At 41.5% G+C, this 17,730-nt stretch overlaps 1 protein-coding gene across 1 annotated transcript; it reads left to right on the forward strand.

The window, feature by feature from the left end:
* The first annotated feature begins 592 nt into the window (after nucleotides 1-592).
* tango6 (transport and golgi organization 6 homolog (Drosophila)) lies at nucleotides 593-17,320 on the forward strand. The gene is made up of 18 exons (XM_026366113.1): nucleotides 593-700; nucleotides 1,168-1,826; nucleotides 1,917-2,039; nucleotides 2,146-2,302; nucleotides 2,524-2,630; nucleotides 2,769-2,931; nucleotides 3,549-3,616; nucleotides 3,830-3,942; nucleotides 5,059-5,235; nucleotides 5,759-5,885; nucleotides 5,984-6,187; nucleotides 7,098-7,241; nucleotides 7,825-8,358; nucleotides 9,989-10,046; nucleotides 10,189-10,347; nucleotides 12,613-12,764; nucleotides 13,520-13,633; nucleotides 17,094-17,320. The coding sequence occupies exons 1-18, from the start codon at nucleotides 649-651 to the stop codon at nucleotides 17,268-17,270; spliced, it is 3,288 nt and encodes a 1,095-aa protein (XP_026221898.1). The 5' UTR covers nucleotides 593-648; the 3' UTR covers nucleotides 17,271-17,320.
* The last annotated feature ends 410 nt before the right edge of the window (nucleotides 17,321-17,730 follow it).

The raw sequence follows: 17,730 nt of genomic DNA on the forward strand, positions 1-17,730 counted from the left end.
TGAAAGTCTTAATTACAGTGTAAAAATAATTATGTTAGTTACAAGTAACACAATATAAACCTAACCTAATAGGTTGTTGTGGGGTCATTCCTAAAAAACATTCATTTAGGCCAGGCAGTGTCAACCTCAACAGTACTCTCGTTTCTTCATTTTATGTAATATTGTGTGTTCTATTGTAATCACCTACATTTTTATTAGTAGGCTAACTGTAATTGAATTACATTTTTCTCAGTAACTTTAAGCATTGTGGTGATTACAATTACTACAAAGTACTTAGTTTATGTTTTTTTCTGTTTTAGCTTTTTGTTGAAGGCCTGTTATTTCCGTCGGAAAACTAAATCAATCCTGTTGTTTTGGTAAATTACGACATTTCCAACAGGACCGTGAATGTATAATGTTTTTCTTCAAAAATTAACAGTACAGTGCACAACACACCATCAAACAAACAACACACACGCACACACACAGCTCTAATAATACAGCAGAGCACGCACTTGATCTACTAGATATAAAATGTCCCATGGAAAATAATAGCACTGCTGTGGCGTCATCAAGCCGATGCGTGATGACGTGTAATTCCAGCGCCCTTGGTTTGGTTTGGTCCAGACGTGTGAGCGCACATCAGCTGGTGGACTGTGTGATGGCGACATGACTTCAGCTGTCCTCTCAGCGATAGCTGTGCTAACCAGACCTCTTGGTGGTAAGTACATAATGACACACAGCGAGAATAACGGAGTTAACGTAAAACGTAACGGATAATGGGTGAAGTTAGCGGTATGCATGTCCGTAAGTAAGGTTAGCATTTGGTTTTGGTTGCTATAACTATACCAAAGCTCGTATTTATACGATTTGCTTCCACTAAAGTTTGTTCTTTAAGACAAAGAGCGGTAATAAATTCTAATTGTTTATTTCAATCAAGTTTTTCGGGGTTACCTCTTCAATTTCAAGTTTCAAGTCAGGAGCATTAGGGTAAATTAACTGGTTTGTTTTGTATGTGTTCAGAAAGAGATTCCTGTACATATTCTTTATTATATTCTTTATTATTGGGAACTGTCAAACTTAACAAGTCTATCCACTTGTCTGTTTGTCTATTGAGTGCTCTGTGTGTTTGTTTGTTTTTTTTAAATAATCCTATGTAGAAACAGTGTGATGTTGCTATTTTTGTAGATGCGTCCGCACAGGATGCTCAGTCCTCCCAGCAGGAGGCTCTGCAGGCAGCGCTGCGGGCCAACAGAGCTCTTCTCCTGCAGCAGCTTCAGAGTGAGAAAGGCTTGGAGGAGGTGAAGAAGCTGAGGGAGGAGATGATGGGGGCGGCACACTGGTTCTCCATCCATACAGAAGATGCTGCATGGAGCTTTGTGCAGGAGTGTCTCCTGCTGCTCCTCACTTTAGCAAGACACCTTTCATCTGAACTGGAATGTTTTGAGCAGGCCTCCGCACTCTCTGCAGCTAAACAGCGCACTCCTGAGATGGCTCCACCTTTACCTCCTGATGTTCTCAGTGTCACCCAGCAGAAGTTGCTTGGAGCTGCTCTTCAGTTTGTGGTTTCTCTGGGGCTCTGCCCCTACCTGGCCCCTGGTGTAGGTGTGCCGCTAGGTCGTAGGTCAAATTTTGGAGCCATGGTAGAAAAACTTGTCCACAGTGGAGGGGTACCAACAGCAGGACGCCGCCTTCTTACTACCACAAAAGTGCTGTTGCAGTTGGCACAGTTGTCATCACTTGCCACATTGGTGTTCACGCGGCATCTGGGAGATGTGATAGCAGCACTGTGCCAGCTCGGCTACCAGCCACACAGGGCAGAGAGAGGTGACAGAGAGGAGGAGAAGGTAACATATTTGGATAAGGATTAAAGAGGAATGCAAGACATCAAGAGATGCGAAAGGCAACAGTTTTTTCCCTTTCTTGCAAACTTTCAGATGCAGGAGCTCAGTGCAGAGGAACGACAAACATGCAGGGAAGCCCTCAGAGACCTTCTAGGAAAAGTCTATCAGCCAATCGTTATCAAAGAGCTGCTGATCCTCCAAGGTGGACCCAAACAGGTGTGCGTGTGCATGATTATTGTGGGGACAGCTGGTATTAAACCCACCAATTGTGTATTTGTGAAGTCTAACAAAAATGTAATGCATGTGCTGTCCTTGCTCCCAGTCTGGTGGAGTTGGAGGTTCAAGTTCTGGCAGCAGAGCAGCTCTGGGGTCAGCTCCGGCCTGGCTGAGGCGTCTGTGTGGCCAGCTGCTGTCTGAGCGTCTGATGCAGCCTAATGGTGTCCAGGCTGTAGTCAGAGCCATCCTGGAGGGAGGTTCAGGTGACTAATAACAGACGAACAGAGGAAGGAAAAAGCACAACATCACAGAAGCAATGCATCAACACTTTATTTAGGTTTTAGATAAACCTGTCTTCTTAAAGCTTCATTTTCTACACTGTTTTTTTTATTTTAAATATTTTAACGTGTCCACATTTTTATAGATGGACACTAAAACTTTGTGCATTAAAAAACCTAACTGTAATACTATTCTTGTCCTCTAGGGGGCGAGTCGGACTGGAGAAAATGTGATGGTGTAGCCAGGATTCTGGTGGCCTGCCCTCAACAGTCTGCCTCAGCAGACAGCTACTACAAACAAGTTTGTCCTCAGGTCAGCTCACCACACATACACGGGAACTTTGTAGTTTATTACAACTTGGGTGGCATTTTTGTCAGAATTGATTTCATTATTAACTTAGTGAGCAGTACAACACATGAATTCATCTGAATTGTATATGTTGTTTTCTAGATCCTCGACCTCCTGCACTTCAAAGACAAGCTGACAGCCCAACAGTTTCAGCGTGTCTCCACCCGGGTAATCCTCGCCATGTTGCAGGAGAGGCCCAGCTTCGCCCAGCAGTACCTTCTCACCCCTCTGCTCGCACCTCTCCACCGCTGCACCACTGCTTCCAGTGAGTTATGTGGTTGATTTATCCACAGGTGTTGGATGTTAAATTAAAAGTTGAATTAATCTTTTAAAAATAAATAAAACTGATGATTTTTGTCAGGAGAAAAGAGCATTAAACACACACACAGATATGAAGTCATATCCCAACAGGGCTGCACGTGTGCTCTTGTATAGCCAGCAGGGCGGGGACCACTTTAAAATTTGAAGGACATTTTGACAAAGTGAGACACAGTCCTCACTTTCTTTCCCCTCCAACTTTGATGTACACTACCAACGATTGGAATCACTTAGATATTTTATCCATGAATAATTATTCATGTTTATTTGTGTTTCCAAGGAAACACATGAAATGAAAGGAATCAAAATTGCCAGCTTGAATGCTTATGGTATGTCAGGCTGTAATTGCTGCAAAAGGTTTTTTGTTTTTAATGAAGGTAAAGTTCTAAAAACACATTCATCATTTCTATTAAAATCCTTATTTCTAACTCTGACAATGTCAGAATGTCCTGCTCTTTTGCTATATTTCCTATTCAGGGAATTAATGTAAGGGTTAGGATTAATGAGTTAGTTAGCTAGCTATGTGATGTCCCTTGAACTTAAGGAAATGTGTGTGTTTTCCAGATGAGCGTCATTCCCAAACTGCTGTGGAGGAGTGGGAGTTGACAGTGTGTGTGGAGGATGTGTACAAGGTGAGGACACACTCCCTTTTCATCACAGTGAAGCATCATAAATTCATAGCAAGACTCGCTGCTCATATCTTTGGCAAGGTTTCAAGATGTCTGCACAGTACCTGGTGTAGTTGAGCAGGGCATTTGTGTTCATGTCTAAGTGTATTCACAGAATTAATTCAGCTGCTAATACTGTGAAAACTCTCAGTCTTGTGTGTTGTGTGTCTCTTTTAGATCTGGGTGGTTGGAAACAGTCCATCAGCTCCTTTACTGAAAGCTCTAGAAGATGTTCTTCCTGTTATTTTCACACTCTTCTGTTTCACAAAGCAGAATGTTTCCCACCTACGGTAAGGTTTTTATATTTTATTGGTCAGGATTGTCTTGTACACATAGTACATAGTAGTAGGATTGTAGCAGTGATTTATTCCGTTAACTGCTTACTGTGTATCTGATGAATGTTGACGCTACCGTGGTTATTACTCATTTAGTGCTCACTGTTAATTCATTCATAACTACCGTTTTAGGACTTTTAACCTGGTTGGGGTACTGTATGTAACTCAGCATAATGAATTACCATTCAGTTTTGCCAATTTATCCAAACTCCCACAAACAAAAACGGTTTATCAAGGATGCTATGCCTCTACGCTCTTGACAGCCGTGGCCGGAGATGTATCGTTTTCAGGCTGTCCGTCCCATTCTTGTGAATGCAATATTTTGATAATGTCTTGAGGACATTTCTTTAAATATTGCACAAATGACCATTTCGCACGCATATCTCATTCTCATCATTACTATATCTCAGAAATCCTGGAGGGCGTCATTACATCTGGCACACATACAGTTGGACTCCTATAGTAATATATTCAAACATGAGTCTGGACAGACGTGCATGTAAACCACAACTGGTCAACAGAGGCAAACAACTGCAACACAGTAATTCTAGCTTCTTGAGAAATAGGAGTGGGAACGACATTGGGTTTCGTTTGACTGTGTTGCCTGATCCTGTTTTGAGGCAATTCACAAGTTAGGTGAGGGCAAGGGCTAACTCTCCTGCCCTACCCACCACTGATCACCTGGATCAGGTATATTCAGCCAATCAAAAGCTGTGAGAGCAGGGATGGTTGGAAAACAACCAGGACAGTGGCCATCGAGGAGCAGGACTTAATGCAGGGGGCATTAAGTAAAATACATTTCTAGATAATTAAGTTGATATTGTTGTTTTTGTATTGTCAGCAAACCCCATAATAACCACAACTGAAATGATTCTGCTTACAATAGCAGCTTGGAGTGAGAGCCACAAACGCTGTAGGAAATCAGAATACTGTGTGTTGATCTAACTACATTGTTGGTTTTTATTTGTTTCTTATACCTAAAATACACAATAAATGCAGAACTTCAATAAAATCTTTTTAAAAATGCCTGAAAATTGTGAAAATGAGCTGTGTGTACCTTGTGCTCCACAGTGCCCCCTGCCAGGAGATTTTGCTGTGGTACCTAAGCCAAACTGAGAAGTCTGTGGCCATGTCAGCTCTGAGGCAGCTTTCAGGTCTGCAGGAGCAGAAAAACACGGTGGCGGCAGACTTATACTTCACCCCGGGCAGTGATGGAGGAGTCAGATGCGGCTCCAGAGATCACAGCAGGTGACTGACATAGAACTAACATATTTGTCATCAGTGAGCTTTGTGAAAGAGAGCGGTTTTAGAAACTGTTCAGACACCTTCACTTTTTTCAGATTCTATTGTCTGTGTATATTTCACTCTGAACAATGATTCTAGACATCTGATCAGACAAAAATAGAATTATTGTGAACAGAAGTGTTCATTGTAAAGCTGAGATTTTGTGTTTTTAATAAATTAAAAATAACAATTCTACATGCAGACATTGCATTTGCATTTACATTTAGTCATTTAGCAGACACATTTATCCAAAGGTACAGGGCAAAGGCAGAGTAAGCATAAGGACCCCTCTAATTCTGAATGTACAACAAATGAATGAAATACCTTCTGAAGCCACTATACTGTTGATATTGCTACAAAAGCATTCTCACAGCAACAAACATGCACCACCATTTACTTAACTAATTTCACCTGCCTTCTTTTTATCCACTGATGATGACTGTTACTATCATGTCCTTGTTCCTCACTTCTCTGTTCTGGGCCCCAGTGATGAGGACGATGCTCTGTATGAGAAGCTGTCAGGAGAGCAGTGGAGACTGGAGTGCCTGATGCAGCTGCTGGCTGAAGTAAAAGACTCTGATTTACCTGGAGACTTCTTCCTGGACCTGATGGAGGTGAGGAGCACACACACACACACTGAGACATGTCTGCGATGTTTGTTCTGGTCACTTCCACTTCCTCCAGTTCCACAATTTCTTCGTGTCCCCTTCAGGAGTTGACCAGATGGACAGTTACAGCGGATGAAGAGGAGGAAGATGAACAGGAGTTAGATGTGTCTGCCATGACGCTCCTGGAGGTAGAGCAGCAGCTGCTGGGTCGAGCTGCGAGGCAAGGCCAGAAACTGGTTTTACTTCAAGCGCTGGCCATAATGGTTGAGTCTCTGCCGCATAATGTGCTGCTGAGAAAAATCACACAGGTAAGTAAAGACATTTGTTTTGAGCAATGTAGAGTGTTTTTTCTTGGCACTGTATGTAGAATTCTTAGCCAGTCAGATTAAAACAATTCGAACATGAGCCAATTATGCTGACGATCTGCTGAGCTGTCCTTAGTAAGGTACAGGTATAGCTACAGTTGGCTAAGGGAGCATTGCTGATGTATGTCCAAATAATTTCTTTCACATCAATTGTTGTACTTAAAGCTGATGGCAGATAGTATGGATATGATAATAATGGGCAGTTTATGGAACATCTGTGCCTGGTGATGGACCAGGTCAGGGAGACCTTTACTGAACACAGTCCTACTGACAGCAAATCCAGGCCAGAGGAGGTGACAGAAAACCACACAATATATTTCATACGTCTTGCTTGTGTAGAATGGCTCCGTGTCCTAAATTCATGTTTATGGTTGTTAAATTTAAATTTAATTGGAGAGATGTTGCACGGATTCTACAAAGTTTTGTGTCTATGCAGACCTCCCGTTAGTCCTCCTGGGGCTGCATCTCTCCTCCTCCAGCATATTTTAAAATGAGCCTGTTTTCCTGTGGGAGCTTGTCTAATGGATACAGGCCACATTAAGTCATGCAGGATACACAGAAATAGCCTATTTACTTCATCTCTGGCAGGGGTGATGAGGAGAAGTGGTAGTGGGGGTGGGGGAGTGTTAAGTGGTACACATAATGTTGGCTGGCTGGTACTTCAGGACCAACAAACATTCCGTCGCAGATTAAAGAATGTCTGCGATAAACTGACTTTACCCCATTAAATAATGACTTTATAAGGACTGAATATTTTCGGACATGAACAAGCTTTATCTCAAGGAGCATGTTTGGCCCCTTAACTTCTTTCTTTCTCTCTGAGCATAATTTGTGTTCATGATTCTGTCTCCAGGTTGTGGACTTCATAGTCTCTCTGATTCAGAGAGCCTGTGTTGGTCTGGAACAGGCTGCTAACCGAAGTCTTGAAAATCCAATAGAGAGCCAGACTCTAAGCATGGGAATGGGCCTGGTGGCCACTCTGCTGTCTGGACCTAAGGTATGCACAACTGAAAGTATCACACATCAACATGGTAAAAAATACTACTACCTACTTCCACATTATGTACATAATGTACACCCTAATTTGACATTCTTATACTTATATGACCTTGTACCCTCTGGAGCAGCTGTCGTTTTAAAATCTGAAGAGTCAGCCTCATGTTATGTTTACTCTCCCTGTTACATCTTTCAACGTGAGCACCTCTTCCTTTGTGGTGTTTCTCTACAGTATTGTATCCCGTTTTTGGTTCTTTCTTTTGTTCACTTAATCTATATTGAACAGCTCAAAAGAGAACACTCACTAAAAAAGAGACTGATTATAGTCAATCTAATAGTAAAATAACATGTAGAACTAGTCTGAGAGTGCAGTAGCGCAGTGGAGGAGCAGAAGGAGACAGAACAGAGTATTTTGTTTTGTTACAGTGACAGCTACAATCTTCAATTGCAGCCTGAAGAGTACAGTACAGATGTTCCAGGTGTCAGAGCAGTGTTAACTACTGGCTGTCTGAAAGAGTCTAAAATGTAAAGTATATAGAAAGTGGTCTCTCTCCCAACTATCCTCTGCCTTTTTAATATTACAGCTCAGTGTAGAAGACTACTCTTCTATGTCGAGGCTGCTCCTGCCATTAGAGACGCTGTCTCTCAAGCACTCTGACTTGGTCATCCAGGAGCTGGCTTCCAACCTCAGAACAGCCATTGCCACTCATGGAGCCTACTGGCCTGCAAACCTCACCGCTGCTGCTCAGACCTCCAGAAAACCTGAAACACAAAAGAACAACAGTCTGCTTTCAAGGAAAAAGCAAAAACCACAAATTGAAACGGACAACTCCCAGACTAATGCTCATTCACCTTCCCCGGGAAGTAATTCACCTCTCAGCACCCACATCAAACATCCAGCACCCTGTGAAGGGACTGGATCGGGAATAACTCTACAAGATAAAGGAGGGACTTCTGGGACTAGTGCCAATGGCTCCCTTACCAAGCCCTTTTCTGATTGGCTACTAGAGGCGTGTGATCCAGATATCCCAACCAGAGCATTTGCCCTCAGGGTCCTGACCCAGAGGGTGAAAAATGGAGACCCAGAAGCTGTCAAAGCCCAGGAAAAAGTGTTCACGGTAAATTGCTTGTTCACATATCCAAAACCATGTAGAAATGCAGATAAGTTACAAAGTGAAAAGTAGTAGTAGTAGTAGTAGTAGTAGTAGTAGTAGTAGTAGTAGTAGTAGTGTCAATGCAATTATAAGTGATAACAATATTGAGCATTTTACAACATACATAATCGCAACCCAACCTATGGAGGTGAGGAGATGCGCATAAACGCTGTGCGCATTCTGACGAGAGATGGTGTTGACTACGTGTATAGGATGTTAAACATGGTCAGTCTGTGTGTTAGACTTCAGAGCAGCAGTATAGTTTGCTACAGATATAAATATCAACCCTCATATTCTGATATAACTTCAGAACATTTTATTTGACATCTGTCAGTTATTCTATGTTTAATGTTAATAGATGTCACAAATGGTGACAGATCCAAATAGAGAACACAATAATAAGAAGGTGGAGGCATAAATTAGGGATACACCGATCAGCCACAGCATGCTGTGGTGAACAGGGGTCAGCATGGACACTGACTGGCACTGCCTGTTCTGACAGCAGTTGATCATGGACAGTGTTAGGTTTTTTCCATCCTATCCACTGTCAACATGAACATGAATTATATTAATAATTAACTGTCAATTGTCTGTAATAATGCTATATAAACAAGGTAATTTCCATTATAACACAACTGTCAAAATAAGTAACATAAGTGAAAAACACCCTCATTCATCCGGCCTAAAGATGAGGTCTCATGGACGCTTTCTGCTCTACTCCTGGATTGTATTTCATTATTTCATCCAAAATGTTTTGAAAATCAGTCAGTTCACATTTTTTAGTTATTAGAGCCTTTCCCATTTCCTTCCATTGCATAGTTAGCCGTTATTCGAGGAGCCTGGTCGATGCCTCCACACTGGCATCATCATTTAGCCATGGTGGATGTTGTTTGGTGGAAACAGTAGCTCTGTATGTGTGCGTGTCTCCTGGGACACTCTGAGCAAACGTATAATAAATCAGGGAGTTGCAGCTCCTCAACTTGGGAGCCAGAGGGAATAATGGTGAGCTCTAGGGACTTGTTATGGCGGAATGGTAAAATAAAAAGGATAGCACCTAATTTAGTATTCTCTTTAATCAGAAGCCCCCTACTTTGTGCACCTCAGATAACCTTCAACCCCCTGCTGTTACAGCAGAAATCCTCTTTATTGATTTTTCTCCCTTTGGTGTCATGGTTGTGTAGATTTTTCCAATATCATCCAGGCCACCTTTCATATGTCCTATCTACCCATCTCCATCCTTACTTCACCAAAGGCTCCAGCCCATTCTGTTCAGCTTGTCTTAGAAACCTCTTGTTTTTCGAATCCCCCCTTTTTATTTTCTCTACACACCCACTCAAACCAGTATCTTCAAGGGCGCCTTATATTACCTTGGGGTAACGTTTGGATTATTCACTTTGATAGTTGGTTTTAATGCTGTTAATGCATTCACTTCTGTGCCAGTATCGATCCTCTTGATCAGTTGGCAAGATCCAATCTGGTGATGTTTTTGACAGTTTTCATACAGAAATGGTAGAATCTTACCAGTAAGGTGAAATATTTATCTATGTCATGTCTATGTAGTGAAAGTGTATGCTGATGGACTGTGTTTTTCTAGTTGTTCTTAGAAAACCTGGAGCATGAAGACTCATTCATCTACCTGTCAGCTATTCAAGGTAATATGATAGTTCAGCTAAGATCAATTTTTTTATTGTCAATCTACAGAAGTAGTTTGTATATTCTACTGATTATATTACCTGGCTTAACAGTTATCAGCAACAAATGAAGGCAGATAAACTGAGTAGAAAGTGTCTTTAGGTCTTGCTGTTCTGGCTGATTCCTACCCTGAGAAGATCCTGACAAGGCTCCTCGAAGACTTCCAACATGGTCCCTCCCTCCCTACATCCAACAAAGAGCACTCTTTAGAAACTCGCCTCAAAGTGGGAGAAGTCTTGATGAGGGCGAGCAGGGCTATGGGTGAGTTTCATGTTTATGTGAGGACATTTGCTTGACTTGATATCGTCTGACCCCTCAGAATGTATCGACTATCAGAACATAGCTTTTTGATATGAATACAACTACATTTACACATAAGTATACATTGTGTTCTTTGGTACCATTTAAAGTCCACCCTTCTCATTTTCATTACCTATTGAGTACATTTCATGCACCATACAAAATATACAGTAAGTAAAAATCTCTCAACCCGCGTCCCCTCCCAAAACTGTCTTTAGAACCTTGATCATGTTAGTCGCCAGGGTAAAGCACAAATTGATTAAACATGAATCACTTCTTGGTAGCATTCTAATTTGGTACCCAACCTCTGATCAGAACTGTGGGAAGGCTGAATACAGCCAAATTCAAATAAGTCCCTGAAGAAAACCTGTTCCAGAGTGAAGTGATCAGAGCCTGGGCTGATTTTCAGCTTGACAGTGACCTGAAGTAAACAGTGAAGACTGTGCTGGATTGGCCTAAGCTTCCCTGACTGTCTTTGGGTGACCCTGCCAAATCCCAGACCAGAACCCTACAGAACATCTGTTGAGAGACCTGAAGATGACAGTTCAGACACTTCCCATACTCCCAGGAAGAATGGGTTAAACTGCCTGAGTTCAAGTGTAGGAAGCTTGTAGAAACTTACCCAAGAAGACTTGAAGATGTAATTGTTACCAAAGGGGCCTCTACATAGTACTGAATTAAGGGTGTTTTGGATTTTTGAGGTCTGAATATTTTCTGAAGCCACTCAATAGACAGTATTTGTCTGTTGTGGACAGATATCGGCAAGTAGCCACCACACTACAAAAGTCACAGTGCAGGCTTGTTTTCAGACAGATCTCTGTTTAGAATGGGCTCTGTGTATGAGAACCTGTCCTCCACAGAAAACTCTGTTTGTGTTTTTATTTGCCTTCAGTCTGGTTTTATCTGCCAAATTGCCATCATACCACTTCCCTGGGACAATTAGGGTGATTATATCCTTGCTGAGAGATCAGACAGAACTTCAGTTTGCTTCACAGACATCCAGAGACCCTCTGTTTAACCCCCGAGTGGCTTAGATTAGGTTTTTGCCAGGCTGTCATTTGTAAATAAGAGTTTTCTTAAACGAATTGCCTGGTTGAGTAAATGTTGAATGTTAGGCTCCACTTTGGTCTCCTTCCAGTTGCAGACTTACTGCACTTACAAAAAACTCCCTTAGTTTGCACTGAGGGGTAAAAAGGCTTACTCAAAGTGACAAGTTATGCACCAAATGATGTCCCCAAGTTTACATGTTCAGGAAGTGGATCTATAGTGTAAATATAGTTTAGAGAATGTAGGCATCTGTGAGTGTTGCATCAGTTTTCCCAGGTGTGTGTGTGTGTGTGTGTGTGTGTGTGTGTGTGTGTGTGTGTGTGTGTGTGTGTGTGTGTGTGTTATTCTTGCTGACTCACACTCGGTTAAACACAGTGTGATCCTTCTTTCATTAGCCCTGTTAGGGCTGTGACAGTCTGTTAAAACACAGAAAAGAAAAGAGAAGCTTGTGCACGTAAGCTGGTCTTGAGTGTCTCTGTGTGCATGTGTGTGTGTTGTGGGTTTGAATCTTGTTTCTGAGAAGGTGCTTGGCACTCTGAAAGGGTAATCTAGGACAAACTAAATAGATCAGGGTGCTGTGTCTGTATAACCAGCTGTGACACACACACACACACACACACACTCACACACACACACACACACACACACACACACAGGTCAATCAGGTCTTACTACAGCTCGCCAGAATCGTCTCTCCTCAATGGAGGCTTCTGGCTTTTCTCCCTGCAGTTTGGCGGCAGCAGCAGCTGTTCTGAGCAGTGGTCTTACTCCTTTGTATGTCTGCCTATACAACAGTGACACCCGCAGCTTGTTAAACAGCCACTATGACTATACTGTAAACAACAACATTAATATTGTGTGAAGATGTGGGTTAACACTACCACCCTAGACCTGCTGTTATAGCAAAAAACCTATTTGAATGTTAGTAGGTCCAAATAGTTGGACCGGTAACTGATCAGAAGTGTAAACAGAATATGTGACTCATTCTGTTTAGTTATTTTTATGTTAATTTAACTTTGCTTAAGAGTTTGAAGCTTATTGGAATTTCTGTGTCCAATGTAACATCAGTGAGCTTCTTTGCAGATGATAGGGCTAGACTTTCTTACAGTCACTGTTTCATAAATGTATAACCTGAAAACTAATCTGTCTGCCTGACCTTTCTCTCTCATCCACGTCCAGGGGAACTAGCACCACACCTCGGCCGTCCTCTCGTAGGTGTCTTCCTGCAAGGGACCAAGGACCCAGACCAAAGTGTTCGAGCCAGCTGTCTGTCCAATATAGGGGAGCTCTGTGAGAAACTGGACTATGCCTTAGGGCCACTGGCTCAAGAGGTGAGGAGCAGCACACCGAAATGAAACTGATCCTCTTGCAGAATTGGGTCTTTGCAGCATTATATAGTAAAAAGACATAGTTACAGAACAGTGCATCAAAATAATGCATGAGAAAAGGTCAAATATAGGTCTGGGCATTTATTTGATATTCAGACTTAGGGAACAGTTCAAATGCTTCACGCTACATACACTACCATTCAGACATCAGCAGTTCAAAGAATTCAGCTCCACTTTGTTGAATTGGATATCCTATCTCAGAAATGTTAAGGGTAAATGCATTCATGATGCATTTAATTCTCTTTAACCTGAGTTTAGCCAAACACAAATACATGCACATACTCACTTTGATGAGGGTCTGAGTTTACAGAAAGCCAGCCTGCATTTACACATGAGCATTCCAGACGCTCAAAACAAGATGTTTTCGTGTGTGTGTGTGTGCGCGCGCGTGCACGTGTGTGCGCATTTATGTGCATCCTGTTGGCTTGAATAATGTTGACTCTGTAAACTGGAGAAACAGGGATGCTTATTCATGAACCTGCACACTTTTACATCAATTGATCCCGTTTCCACTGACCTCAGCAGTGTAGGCCTGCAGCAGCCCAACAACCATGTAATCGTCTAGAGCTGTGCTGTATTTCTTACCTAGAAGTTATTTGCAAGTACATCTTAGGTCTTTATCTGTGCTGCTCTATTTATACCACTGTAATGTCTGCGTCTGTGCGTGTGCGTGTGTGTGTGTGCATGTGTACGTACAGCTGAGCTCCTGTCTGACTGCAGTGATAAAGACAGAGAAGGAGGCAGAGGTGAGGAGAGCTGCTGTTCATGTTATCGCCTCAGTGCTTCAAGGACTCGGCAACAAAACCACCCAGGTACATATACACAGTGTCATACTCATACTACACTGAACAAGTCATATTGTGCCATTGGTTTCCATAAGGACTTCAGGACTTGCGCCTTGTGTCACTTTTAACCTTCAGGTTAAACTGACTTTTTGAGCTTAATAGCTTCTTCTGCAAAGGAAATAATGTACTGTATAAAGGCTCTAAATAGCTAAAAACAGAGGAGGCTGCAAAACAGAATAGGGCTGAGGACAGTGACAGTTATTAAAGAAATCCTCCACTATAGTTTAAAGCGGCCTTGAATTAAGGTTAAGTTTGGTCCTTATATTTGTGCATTTTATTCAAAGTCTACACGGCCAAATATGATTCCATCTGTTTCCATCTGGACGTTAAAGAATTTGAATCAGTATTGGATTAATTGGCCAAGGACGCTAATTAATTAGACGGAAACTAATTCAAAGATTTTACTTCTGGGCAGAATAACATAACGAAAGAGCAAGACTGTGTTTAGTACTTATGTTGGTTTATAGTGGTTGGAAATAATAATAATAATAATAAGATAATGATTGAAAGATGAAGTCTGTAAAATAGGTTTACAAGGATATGATGCATTTTGAGTAGAAAATATGCTAATAACTGACATAGTCCTCTGGAGGACAGAAAGCTATAACTGCATAAACTACAAAACTCTATATAATGTGTGTATATATGATAGGAATAACAAATATACATTATGTTTGCACTAATACCTATTTTTATGTAAAGAGTAAAACAAAACTGGGCCCAGCAGAGCACCTTGGTGCACTCCATTACCACTAAGCATTTTACCACCGAAGACCCATAATCATTAAATGTTCTAGAACCAGGAAGGCCAGGTAATGAACCAACATGATTTAGATAAAGCTTTCCACATTCCAAGTAACATCAATAGCCTAAATAGAATTAAAGCAGACATCATACACTAACTGTGATAAATTCAGTGTGTTCAGTTATTGTGGATGTGATGTGCAGTATTTACAGTTTATGTTTTAAAAACTGTTGCCAAGCTTTTCCAGTTTCAGCATTAGAAATCAGCATATTATAGTGATCCTTTACAGACAGTGCTTATGATCTATTACTCAATATTACTGAGGAAAGGTGCATTTTGTTACACAATGAGTCATGCAGTTACCTGGAAGAAAAATAAACAGGAATGAGCCAAAAACTATGAAAGGATTTCTGCTCATGTTACAGAAGCACACACTCACCAGCTCACGATGGATGCTGGTTAGGTGGTGATCCTGAATGAGTCACAGATGTTGTATTGCTCAAGTGTTCACCCTGTAGGCATCTCCCTTTCTGTCCAACAAAAGGCAATAGCAGTTTATTTCACACCATGTAACTGTTCATCGGGACACATCATATTTTCAGTTGGTCACAGAGACACCAGGGAAGAAGCAAGAAACACAAAACACATCGGCATCATCTTGGGATTGTTGATAGATTCCTATTCTCACATCTGCATTACAAACAGCTGACCTAATTTTCCATCGCATGCTGAACGGTTTACTTTGATCATGTTTACATCTGAAGGAGAGATAGTGGCATGTGTGTGGAAACAAAATGAAACAGGTTGGAGGTTGGTAAGCATTCAGGTTCAGGGTTGTCTCAACACAGGCACAAGTCCAACAGGAGTGAAGTGGCCAGTTAGGTTTTATTAAACTGACTGTTATGGTTTTCATCATTTCGTCTTAAAACATGGTACAAACTGTACAAATGCTGTTTGACCTGCGAGGTTCTGTATTTTTGTCCCAGTTTACCTGCTGTCATTGATCAAGCATAGATCATTATTAGCTGCTCACCAAAAGGAGATGGAGATACATAAAGGAGATTTACTCTAACTCTAAATTCGCAGTGATTCAGTCCCAGTGAGGGAAGTGAAACTGTTAAAACTGTTCACGTCTCCGCTGAAGTGTTGTTCTTAGATAGTCCAGGCTAATAACGTCACTGTTCTCCGGGATCCTAAAATGGAAGCAGAGATGCAGAGTTACTGAGTGGTTCCTAATTTACTGATGTGGAACATTTTACAGTAGCACTTGAAGGTTTCTGAAATAGTTTCTAAAATAATACAACCTTAAAACACATACAAAACCATATTAAATATTTGACTGACAAATGTATGTGAACATTTAAGATAAGACAGAGTTTACATAGAGGAAGCCACTACTTCTGAACATCGCTGCTCATCTACAGTTTACTCAAGGCAGTGTAGACAAGCCAGAATGCTATTGGAAGAATGTTCTCTGGACAGATGAAAACAATATAGTTTAACTTTTTGGCTATGAGAAGATTTATGTTTGATGACAACTAAACACCACAATCCTTGAAAACTTTATCCTTATACAATGTAATGTTTTGGAATAGCCAAGTCCTGGCATGGCATAAGATCCTTGTACTGATAAACAGTTACATGATGTTACACCATTTAGTTAATCGTTTTAATAATAATTTATTAATTTTACACAATAAATAAGTATAAGTGTAACATATTTGGTCTAATTAGTTTAAATGAGTTCTCTTCTAATTTTAAGACTTGAACATTTGAAACTTAAAAAATAAACATTTTATTCTGTTTTGGATCATATCTCTGCAGCAATAGAGAAGATTTAAAAGGGTTCCAGCACTGTGTACTTACTGACAGTGGGTCTTATTCCCCAACCTTTTTTAAAACAAAATTCACACTCATTTCACAGCTTTCCTTCCACTTCAATGCTTCAGCCTCTTTAGAGCTTCTTTTCTTTCTTTTCTTTTTCTTTCTTTTGAGACATTCACCACAAAACAGCCCTGCAGTCTTTCAGTTAAGTGGCGTCTTTGCCTGTGCTAAATAGGAACTACCATGTGCTGTTAACTTATGAGAACAATGGAATACATGATTATGAGAACACAGGGGTCTCTGAATCTGACATAGACTTTGCTTAGGGCCTTTCCCAAGAACAAACTTTATAGGCTGTACACACTTCACTTCAGCAAGAATGGGCCATCACCAAGAGCAGCAAAAAGCCGCCAGTAGCACTAATAAGTTAATACATTCATTCTTCTTCCTTTAAATTGGTGCAAATACACCTACTGTATATGTGATCTGCTGGCCACTGGCTCTTGAACCGCTGCCACGACTGCAGTCCTGCTGTCCAGCTGCTGGTGCTGTTGCTGGGTTCAGGTCCTGTCATTACAGGAACAGCTGGAGAATGACAGCACCATCTGTTAGGGGGTAATGATACACAGAGTGACATGAGAACAAATGAGAGGGACCAGAGGAACCAGACCCCGGCAGACCGGCGCACAAAGGGGAGGGCATGGTGCAGAAAAGCAGGTCAGGTCAGGTGGAGTGGAGGTGGCGGGATATCCAGGAAGCAAGTGAGAGAAGAACATGGAGCCACAAGTGAGAGAATCCAGTGATCCATCAAAGGTCTGCAGTGTTGTTTAAACCCTCTCTCTGTCATGACTTCTCCAGGTTCTCAGTGATGTTCTGTTGGACATGTACCGGGCTCTGAAGTGGGTTGTTCGCTCTGACCCAGATGACATTGTGGTGCTGCATGCCCAGCTGGCTCTGGAGGAACTCGATGACATAATGAAGAGGTTCATCTTCCCTGAACAGAAGCTGGAGAAGAAGATTGTCGTCCTGCCGTAGTTAAATCAGTCATTCTTTCAGTTTGATAAAATAAAGTTTTAAACATATAACTCTTTTTCTTCTGCTTCTTTGTGTATTGTACCGTCTATGTAATCTGTATGGTGTAAATAGCTTATATAGATATGTAGATGATGATGATTTTATCTGGAGAAGTGTTAAATCTGAAACCGAGACAAGAGCTGGACCCTGTAAGTAAGGCCAAATGGGGTCCAGCAGGGTTTGAACAGAGTCAGGACTAGGACAGAGAAAGAGAAATGAGACATTCCTTCCTTTGTGTCAGGTACTGAGCAGTGTATGAAGCATGACCTTCTCTGTCTCGACCTCTGTGTGAAAACACACAGCAGGCAAACACGTGGAATTTCAGTCTGTGGATAGTTTTCTCAGCGTGGAGTTGCGGTGTCTCTGTGGTGTAACAATGTAGGGTTTCTGATCATGTCTGTACAATACACTAAAAATAAGG

Source organism: Anabas testudineus, chromosome 6, assembly GCF_900324465.2.
Source record: "Anabas testudineus chromosome 6, fAnaTes1.2, whole genome shotgun sequence".
Classification (NCBI taxonomy): Eukaryota; Metazoa; Chordata; class Actinopteri; order Anabantiformes; family Anabantidae; genus Anabas; species Anabas testudineus.